General features: G+C 41.0%; 3 protein-coding genes across 3 annotated transcripts in view; all 3 read left to right on the top strand.

The window, feature by feature from the left end:
• Positions 1 to 186: 186 nt before the first annotated feature.
• On the top strand, positions 187 to 1,107 carry LOC120432509 (uncharacterized). The gene is made up of 4 exons (XM_052706024.1): positions 187 to 190; positions 552 to 696; positions 757 to 835; positions 892 to 1,107. The coding sequence occupies exons 1-4, from the start codon at positions 187 to 189 to the stop codon at positions 1,105 to 1,107; spliced, it is 444 nt and encodes a 147-aa protein (XP_052561984.1).
• Positions 1,108 to 4,243: 3,136 nt separating this feature from the next.
• LOC120432515 (mediator of RNA polymerase II transcription subunit 7) lies at positions 4,244 to 5,287 on the top strand. The gene is made up of 2 exons (XM_039597732.2): positions 4,244 to 4,693; positions 4,790 to 5,287. The coding sequence occupies exons 1-2, from the start codon at positions 4,364 to 4,366 to the stop codon at positions 5,114 to 5,116; spliced, it is 657 nt and encodes a 218-aa protein (XP_039453666.1). The 5' UTR covers positions 4,244 to 4,363; the 3' UTR covers positions 5,117 to 5,287.
• Positions 5,288 to 9,231: 3,944 nt separating this feature from the next.
• Positions 9,232 to 10,707, top strand: part of LOC120432493 (tachykinin-like peptides receptor 86C) — a 173,948-nt gene continuing 172,472 nt past the window's right edge. The window contains exon 1 of the mRNA XM_039597707.2: positions 9,232 to 9,460. The gene's annotated coding sequence lies outside the window, so the exon portion shown is untranslated. The remainder of the gene's footprint in view (positions 9,461 to 10,707) is intronic.

Genomic DNA, 10,707 nt, shown 5'->3' with positions numbered 1-10,707 from the left:
AAAATCAATTTTAAACTCTATGTGGTCGTACAAAGGGTCATTGTACTCAGAAAAATAAGCTTTATCACTGTAAACAATAATATCAGCAATGGTGAGTCACCCAAAACCTCTTTTACGCAAATGGACCGACGTTTTAACTTCCCCATCCGATAGAAGGCCAGGAGGATAAGCTGTGTCACGACCGAAATGGGTAAGAATAAAGCTTGGGTGTTTGGTGGCGTTTGAGTTTATTTTGTTTGTTTTTGTAGGACGCCGTTTATGTGGTTGCCGAAGATCGGAGGTCGGGATGTGGATTTGCACCGGTTGTATTCGGTGGTGGTGGCCCGGGGTAGGTAGACGAGAAAAAGTTAATTTTCACGGTGAGGAGAAGGATCCGACGGAAGAGGGAAACGACAAGTAGGTGGTAAGCGTGGATGTTGCACTCGGTGCCGGCGGTTTACGACCATCAGCAGCATTATGTGCCAGAAGTGAGGACGGGACAGTGTGGGATGTCCCGAGGGTCCGCAATCCATTTCTCGTTGCGGGACGAGTATTACCTACACATCCAGAAGAACAGTTTGCACTAGTTCTGGAAGGACCGTCTGTACGAAAGCCGCCGGTCCTGGAGCTGTCGTACTCAGATTACTTCCAGAGGTTGGAGCGAGATCCGACGAACCTAATCAAAAACATCTACCTGGAACACCGAAGAAGTTATAGGTGAGTATTGAGAATGTGTTAAGTGTCTAGCCAATTTAATTTACTTTAAAACTCTTTCAGCAACTTCCGCCCGCAAACGCTCATCTCGCAACGGCGCAGTTTCGGCCGGATGAACTTTGACGGCGAGTTCGCAATATCTGTATCATTCTCGAAGGAGGACCAAGTGATCGTGAACTATCCGTTCATGCGCTTCAGTTCCTAGCCGGAAAACGTCGACTTCCCTTCCCGAATCAACAACCAATGACCAACTCCTCCAAGCTTGTCCTGATGATGGCCGGCAACGAGACCACCCTGTCCGCTACATCGCTGTCGCGCTCCAAAATAAAGGCCGCGATGTTGCTCCCCAACGAAACATCCATCCGTAACCTGCTCAGCCTGGGGCCTTCGAACGTGACCGGTGGCGTACCGTAAGAATCGGTACAGCTTGGACGCGGAAGTTGGCAAACCGTAAGCAGATCCGTTAAATACAAAAAAAAAATCGAAAACATACTGTTTTAATATTCAAATCAAATCAAATCAAATTATTCGCTCTACAGCATTGCCTTGGCGTTCTCGATTGCGAGATTCCTACTCGAAACTAGGTGTCCGAAGGCTTGATTGTTGAGGCAATTGCAAACCTCTTTTTACACCTAAGCTTCCATCCACCCCGGGATTCGAATTGACGACCTTTGGATTGAGAGTCCAACTGCCTACCAGCGACTCCACCGAGGCAGGACCCAGGGAGACGACTCCTACACCTGGACTGAGCTAACGACCTAACCTCTAGGTTAGACCGGGGCCAACATTTACTTCCCTGTCCGACGGAAGGCGTGATCAGACAAATCTCGTCTCAAAATTTGCCACCGGGACCTTCTGGGATCAAACCCAGGCCGACTGGGTGAGAGGCAACCACGCTTACCCCTACACCACGGTCCCGGCTGTTTTAATATTATAATATTGAAATGAAATCCATCACATGTTTCGAAAATCATCACTGTAATGTTAAATGTTATTTATTCTTGCCATAAAAAGTTTTTTCTTATATTAAAAGTAAAAAACTTTTACCTATACAACGATTTTGTTCCAGAAATGCATGGTAGTATTAACAACTTTTTAGCTTTTAAATTAAAAAGTTTTAACTTTCTACGAATATTCACCAACGCGAACTTTTAATCCAACGAACGATCTTTTTAAATTTAGAGTATTTTTTCTTTGTGTTAGCTCAGTCCAGGTGACGGAGTCGTCTCCCTGAGTGGAGTCGTTGGTAGGTAGTTGGACTCACAATCCAAAGGTCATCAGTTCGAATCCCGGGGTTGATGGAAGCATAGGTGTAAAAAGAGGTTTGCAATTGGGTCCTAAAATGAAGCTTAGATTGCTGATATTATTGTTTGCAGCGATAAAGCTTATTTTTCTGAGTACAATGACCCTTTGTACGACCACAAAGAGTTTAAAATGGATTTTTAAATCAATTTTGAAAAATGAACCTCGCGGTCCTTCTTGACAGAAAAGCTCCTACTTGACAGCTCGTTCCAAGGGAACCATAGTTGATCCATCGAAAAAATGTTGTCTTGTCATAGAAATTTTTTGCATTAAAATGAAAAAAAGTGATCAGAAATGGTTTTTAATGGTGTTTTTTACCGTTGTACATAAAAATTGACAAAGGGCTTTAGTACCCAATTGCCTCAACAATCAAGCCTTCGGACACCTAGTTTCGAGTAGGAATCTTGTAAGCGAAAACGCCAAGGCAACCCGCATAGTCAACAACCATACAGTCACCATTTGTCGAATGATTTTTCCTAAATGATCTTAATAATACACCAAATAGGGTGCAACCGTACATTTTCCATTCCCCAAACAATCCTACAATTTATTAAATAGGTCGTTAGGTAATGTTACAATACATTTTTACAAGGGTTTTTTTTCGTGGATCATAGTCATACCCTACCCCAAACTGTTCAATTCTTATTTTATGTGAACCGTACCACAAATTAATAAAATATGATTTTAAATGGTGAACTGCTTTACCGACACTTACCGACACCATTTGAAAAGGGAGGAGCCAAAAAATAAACTTTACAAATGTTCTGGGAACTATGGATTTAACGGGAATGGTAAGTATATGATTATTAATGGTGAGCGTTTTTTTTTTGTAATGTCCGGGATTTGTTACCGCTTGATGATGATGTCTCCTGTTGATTCTTCCGTGGTGCTGCCGCCTTATCTAATTGAGCTATCTCAGTTACATTACGTTTGGCGGTTTAAAATGCATTTTATTATGAAATGTGGCCTCAAAATTTATCATAAATATATCGTAACATGTATGGTAGAACCATACAAATAAATTATAGACCAATCACATGGCGAACAGTTATCGTTCTGATAATGGCCAATCAATTGATTAAATTATTTGGACTTATAAAAATTATCACGAAAATAAATTAGCTTTACATACAAACTATATGGCAAACAGGTATATCGTTCCATGAATTGTTGAACAATGGTTTGAATTGTTGGGACTTAGGAAAATTTTCGCTGAATTCAGGTATATCGTTCCATGAATTGTTGAACAATGGTTTGAATTGTTGGGACTTAGGAAAATTTTCGCTGAATTCAGGTATATCGTTCCATGAATTGTTGAACAATGGTTTGAATTGTTGGGACTTAGGAAAATTTTCGCTGAATTCAGGTATATCGTTCCATGAATTGTTAAAGTATTATTTGAATTATTCGGACTTAGGATTTTTTTTGCTGTAGTTCAATTGGCTCAATCATCCATGAATTGTTGTACAATTGTTTGGATTATTGAGACTTAAGAATTTTTCGCTGAGCTTCAAGTTGGAAATACTACGTCGGCTATGGTACCCATATGTTTTAACAATAGCTGTTCCGAAAAATCCTTACCATATGGCGAAAAGTTATATTTCTCCATGAATTGTTGAACAATTGTTTGAATCATCAGGACTTAAGAAAATTTTCGCTAAAATTCATTTTTGGCTCAATCATACAAAAACTGTTTGAAATAATACCAAACATATGAGGAATAATTATATCGTACCATTAATTGTTGTGCAATTGTTTCAATTATTAGGACTTAGGAAATTTAGGAAATTTTCCGCTTAGGTTTCTTTGACTAAATCATACCGAGTATCATAACTTTTATCATACCGGCTACAGTACTATTATGTTCTAACAATAGCTGTTTCGAACCATCCTAATCGTATGACGAATAGATACCGTTCATTAAATTGTAGGAAAAAAAATCAACCATTCGAATATGTCAAGATAAGTGTAACAATTCGGGAAATAGTACAATTTTAATTTTGTTATATGGTCGTGACATTATATCAACAATATCACAAATGGTAACCATACCAGAAATAATTTTCTTATGATTTCGACAGTTTCACCTTTGGTATTTGATTATGCGGGAATGCTGTAGAACGAATAATTTGATTCGATTTTGCTTTAATAGATAGAACCTTGAACAAGCGTGCAATAAAGTGGGTGCAATCGTTGGTGGGTGCAACTCGATCAAGTACAACAACACCAGAAGAAGCTGTCAAAATTGTAAACGTCAAAAATACAGCTTGCCAGCAGAAGAAAAAAAAATCTCAAGCGCATTCGTGTCGCAGAAATCGCCAATAAATTGCATTTTGAGTCCTCCTAAGCGGTTCTTTCCGGGCTCACGATGGCCAACGCGGACACGATCCAGGTCAGCTCGCTGCCGCTGCCACCGGCGCAATACATCAACCTGTACACGGACGAAAACATCCGGAAGAATCGGGCCCCGAAACCGCCACCCCCGATCCAGGACTCGTACACCATGTTCGGGAATCCGTTCAGCAACGACGACAACATTATCCGGCCGCTGGAGGCGCAGGGCTTCAAGCGGCTCTACCCGCAGCACTTTGACCGGCGGAAGGAGCTAAAGAAGCTGAACCATTCGTTGCTGGTCAACTTTCTGGATCTGATCGATTTACTCGTGCACTATCCGGATAGTCCGCGGAGAGCCGAGAAGGTAATTGTAAATTGCAATTTGTTGTTTTATTGGGAAGTTCCCGGTATTGCAGATTTCGTGGGTTAAGTTTCCGCTAAAAAGCAACTTTTCTTTCAGATCGAAGACCTGAGTCTTCTGTTCGTCCACATCCACCATCTGCTGAACGAATTCCGTCCGCACCAGGCGCGGGAAACGTTGCGAGTCATGATGGAGTTGCAGAAGCGCCAACGAATAGAAACCACCCAGCGCTTCCAGAACCACTTGGAGAAGGTGCGCGAGATGGTGAAGGCGGCGTTCGCGTCGCTGCCTGATTTGACCGAAGCGGACTTGAGCAGCGCGGCCGAACCGATGGACACGGGCGACGAGAGCGAGACCGGCAAGGGTCGCGGCGAAGGGTGCCATCCGCTAGACCGGCTCATGTGCGAGCTGGTGGACAACATGTAGACAGTGCAGTGCTTCGTTTTTTCCATTCTCTCGACGGCTCATTTACGGATAAAATTCTTATCCTTCTGGGCCCGGATTCGCTTGCAACAATTAATTATATTAATATTCTGATACTGGCGCCTTCGTGGCGCGGATAAGAAAGAATAAATTATTATTGGTAGTAAATAACCATTTGCAGTTGTTTTTTGCTTGATCATAATTATGTAAAGATGCTGTTTTTTTTGACTCGACCAACAGATCACCACGAAAGATGCAGGCCAAGGATTGATACCTAAGAGCATGCAATGGCACTGACCTTGTTGCGTGCTCTTCGGTTGACTTCCACGTAAGGAACATCCTGGAAGGAGCGTAACTAACTACATCCGTAGTTCTGTTAGATCAGCCGAATTATCTTGATCAGAACAGTATAGCTCTGGTTCCTTGCGAGTGTCCTATTTTCTTACCTCCACGTTGGCTTGGTTTTCATGATGACCTAGCTGGTGGCCTGTGGAAACGGATCGTAAACCTTTGACCACCGCGGGTCAGAGTCGAGACGGCTAAAAGAAAGGGGCGCAACAATGTGGGAAAGGGAAGTAATTTGTGATTGTATACGGTATTGTTTTGATTCGCAGTATGTTGAGTCAACTGCTGTGGATGTACCTGAAACATCGCACAACGGGGTTTCTCTTCTCTTCATTCTCAGCTACCACCTATCTCCTATTTTTGTTTTGCTCTTCTGATTCCCAATTCTTCACTGATTCTTCTATTTAATATCCAGCATTTGATTTTAATTTTACTAACTTTTGATTCTCTTTTCTCTCAAAGCTTTTCCACTCTTTTCTATCAATTGATACTGCTGTAACAAACTTTGTTTTGTTTTTTTTTCCCTTAAAAATATACTTTTCCTTAATGTACTAGTAATATCAAGTCTATTTATCATTCGCCTAATCTTTTTTGATTTTATTGCGAATTTATTTATTTGAATAATTCTGTATCTGTCCTATAAATTATCATTACTATAATCTAGGCTTGTTTTGTATCGCTATTTATTAACTATTGTCGCGGGTTCGATTCCCGCCTTATCCACTGAGCTTCTATCGGATGGTGAAGTAAAACGTCGGTCCCGGTTTCTCCTGTCTCGTCAGAGGCGCTGGAGCAGAAATCCCACGTTAGAGGAAGGCCATGCCCCGGGGGGCGTAGTGCCAATAGTTTCGTTGTCTAATTTTACATCTAATACATCTAGCTTCTCATTTTTATTCTTCAAAATACGCTCATCATTCTCTTACTATAGATACTTGATTTTTATAGAATAAATTCTCTTTTACTGTCTATTGTTTTTAATCTTCACCCTTTTTTTCAAACAAGTGAGGTTTGAGCCCTTACTCAATTTATGGAATGGTTAAAGGATTAACACAAATATTACTATTGTATTTTTGGTAAACTTTTATAACATGCTTAGGACCAAAAATTGTAACAAAACACCGCGACAAAAGAAATAGCAACAGATAAACAGACTCAACTCTAGGAAAGATTTCAGGAAAAAACAATACACAGTAAATAACAATAAGTTTTTGAATTCAAACTAAAAATAAAACAGTTTTTGCTTTAATGAAAGTTGATAGGCACACTATAAATGGTTAGGCGCTTATACTTACATCAAACCCTACTTAATGTACCACCCCCGGCCGAGTTAAAATGCGTAACCGGAAAAGAAGGTGTGCATGCCTGGCACGAACACTCAAAGCGTGTTCTAGCGTGCTGCTCGTACTGACTCAGATCAAGGGTGAGATGTAGGTGTAAGGGCAGTGCGTGTTCGTCGGGAACCTGGTGCGTAAGATCGGTCAAGGCCCGTTCTTACACTGAAAATTGCGAATTGCGAATTTTCGCAATAAAACTCATAACTTTAAAAAATCTCGCTATTAGGCCCTTTTAACTTTCCAACTGTTGTGCACAATGGGCCCTTTCTTAATGGAATTTCGAAAAGAACTGAAAGGGCACTAAAGCGCTGTCACCCGATTGTTGTTTTGAATAATGTTTATGGGCCCTTTTGTTTAGTTAGAAATAATGAGGAATCCAGCGGAAATTTTGATAATTTGTGAAGTTTTGTGATCGAATGGTGTAGATAAGGTATGTGAAACATAAAAATTCTTCAGAAGTGTACTGAACAGCAGCCGCGAGCCGTATTAAATATTGTATTTCGACGAAGTTTTTTTCTGCAGAAATCCTTGGTGAAACGTAAACCACACTTTGTGTTGAAGTGAATTAGTGTTAAGAATGTATGAAAAGTTCACTTTATAACATAGAAAGTTCCTTAACCACGAAAAACTAACGAAAAAGAAAAGGGCACAATTGAACTTTTTTTCTGGTTTGGGGTGAATATTGTTATGTGCCCTTTTGTTTTTTTTTTTATTTTTTCAAGAGGAAATAATTATTGTTTGCTATCAATCTGATTCTTGGAGGGCATGTAGGGAGTGTACTAATGAATGGAATAGTGGAATAATCCCAAATGTTTACGTTTTGGTTTTGTGCCCTAATGAAATGTTTGGCTCGAAGTGACAGTTCACGTCAAGTAAGAGGGGGATAGACTGCTTGTTTATAAACGTTTATGAACTGTTACTACGGATATAACCCTTGCCTTACAGTTGGTCTAAATCCATTCTAAAGCCAAAAACCAAGGGTGGCCCATTCTGCCCCCTGCCCCTGTCTACCTGTCTCAACGGATTATTATAGAGTGTACTAAATGCTGCCAGAAATAAATGTGTTTACAACAACAACTAATGCGGAACACCTCCCATAATCAATATTGCTGTGAAACTTTTTGAGCCGCACCCACAAGGATATAATAATAGTACCTATCACCACTAAATAGCAAAAACTGGTTCCACGAAAACTCACTCCTCCTGCAGGGTAGCCTCATTGCCCTTGAAACGCGTGTGCATTTCGTCATCAGAACAGCGCTTCCCCTAAGCACCCGTTAACCTTCAGTCTCGCAACAGGTCCTTTCAGATCGACGACGAACCCGAAGGTCACAGCACAGCTTTCATTCACAAGCCGAGGCTTTTCCGGCTCTGTTCTGTTTTGCTCGTCCAATTCTGACCGTGTATCGAACAAACTTGCACGTGCACTGCGCACCACGTGGCCCACTTCGGTTTGGCTCGGCACGGGGTGGTACTGAACTGCGAAGGAGCCTTCATTGAGGTGAGGTTTGGGATCGTCGTCCTCTTATCGCACTATACTATCGACTGTTGAGGTTCCAGGCTCAAGCCAGGGTCTTCAGTCCTTGGACAGCTCTCGCCGGCGACGGTTGTCCCCATCAGTCGTGGTTTGGCCTGATGGCACAAAGATAGTGGATTTGGAGGTGGCCTGAGTTGCCTGTTGCATACATTAGGGCGCCCCTTGAGGTCACCCCACCTCCCGGAAGTGAATTCAAACGGGTGCTTTGTAATTGAAAGCATAAATCTGGGCGCGAGGAACAGTCTAGTGAAGCAAGCCGCACCGCCGTGTCTAACGGTAGGCGCCATGCGGTTAAGCAGTGCCACCTATCGGCAGGAGAGAAAAAAAATCCTGAAAGAAGCGCAAGTGCTAAGTATTCCGCAATATTAGCCCGCTTTGTCGAGTGGAAGTGATGCGTCTGGGAAATTGCTACGCCTTGGCACATTCCGGTTGCCCCCGGAGTTAGGCAAAGGCATTTTTGCATGCGTTATTGGGGAGCGCGCGCTGGAACTGAGCTGGGCTGGTGGAATAAATGAGCAGGGCTGGAATTGTGAGGGAGGTGGAGGGGACTCTCATCCGGAGCACCTCATAAAGATAAATCATTCCGACGCAAATAAATCACACCGAGGAATGCGCGCTGTATTGTGCGTTTGTGTGTAGCAATCTTACGGTTGCCTAACTTCGGGAGATATTTTTGCTCATTCGAGCGACGGCAATGAGACATATCGAGCAGATTGTGCTGTGGCTCATAAATATATAAAAGAAAATTTAGAAAAAATGGGCTAATAAAATCGTTATGAATCTCTTCGTGAAAAATACGAAAAAAATATCAAATCACGTGTTGCTAGCATAAAATAAAAAAATTAGTGACGTAACTTCAACCTCGATTACAAAAAAATATATCTAGCAGTGCTTAGTGGAAAGAAAAAAAAAATACTAAAGTGACGGTTTTCTCACTCTGGGAATAACATGAGTGCTGTTGGTGGCGGCACCCATTTCATTGTGGATGCAAATTGGCTGGATGGTTGTGCGCGTTGTACTGGAAAACACAAGTGCCAGAGAGTGCAAATGAAGAATAATGGTTCCGCAATATTGAAGCTGTAAATAGCGATGAGGTTGAGATGTTTGGAATAGTTTACTGAACTGCAAAGGGTAGGTTTGGTTGAATTTTAAAGCTTATTTTAAATTTAACATCAAGAAAATAAAAAAAAATGTTTTAAAATGTTTGGTTTTGGGTCCAACAGTTTTAATAAGTTTAAATCCATGGCCTGGTGACTAACTGGTAATCGTTACTTAATATAAAACAAAATATTTCTGTTATGAAATTAAACATTATTCCCACTTTTGTCCTTTTCTTCTTCATGGTTCTAGGTTACGTCTTCCAAGACACCCTTTTCAACACCTTAACTCCCAAGCTCGACAAAAAGGGCCATTTCCATTCAAAATCTCCCTTTTTGCTGGAGCCTGAGAGGTTAGGTGTTAACTAAAATTAAACACATTTTAAATTGAGTTTGAAAAGAATCAAGAAGTTTTGGCAAAATGTATTACCGTCATCAGGGGTGACATTGGGTCTGGGGGGGTGAGATTCGGTCATACAAAAATGCTGAAATTTGTATGACCCAATTCCAACCCCCAGACCCAATGACACCCCGGATAACGGTACTTGTAATTGGTTAAAAAAGGAGTAGTCGGTTGAACGTAATGCCCCATTGCATGATTAAAGTTAAATGGCTGAATTCAAACAAATGTGTATAAATAACGCTACTTAATCCAGCATTAGGTGGTTGATGCCTACTTCATATAGTATATTAGGTTGGCTCGATATGCAGAACAGCAAATTTCTGGTCACAATCGGGCATCAAAACCACTTTCAACGCGTTTTAATGTTTGACTTTGAATAAACAAAAACGAGAGCACGCAACGAAAACAATAACAAAAACGTTTTGTTTGGTTGATCATTGCCCTGAAGTTTGGTTGGATTGGATTGCTATAATTACATGTGTCAAACGCGTTCTGATCAAAAATCCCTTTGGCCAATTGTCGCACTTACATAAATTTTCTGGTTGTGTCAAGATAGCACGAAAAGATTGAAACTTCTCTCATGTGAACAGTGACAAAAATTTACGGAGTTTTGTCGGTTCTTGTTGAATAGGGTATTTTTACCATTAGTGGACCCCCTAGTAGAGCTGACGTGCATTTTTCACAAATTTTCAATATTTTAAGCACTTTTTCATAACCCTTTGTACAAAACAATGAAAACTGAAGTCTTTTGAACAGTTTTGACTATTTGTTTCATGAGTTTAATTGTTTTTGAGCAGAAAAATAGCCATTTAAAATAAAAGGTTTCTTGCCTGTTATGAACCCCCTTTTTCTATAGTGGACCCGGGTCCATAATCCGA

This window comes from Culex pipiens, chromosome 1, assembly GCF_016801865.2.
Source record: "Culex pipiens pallens isolate TS chromosome 1, TS_CPP_V2, whole genome shotgun sequence".
In the NCBI taxonomy this organism is placed as follows: Eukaryota; Metazoa; Arthropoda; class Insecta; order Diptera; family Culicidae; genus Culex; species Culex pipiens.
This window is presented reverse-complemented; position numbering and strand designations above follow the sequence as displayed.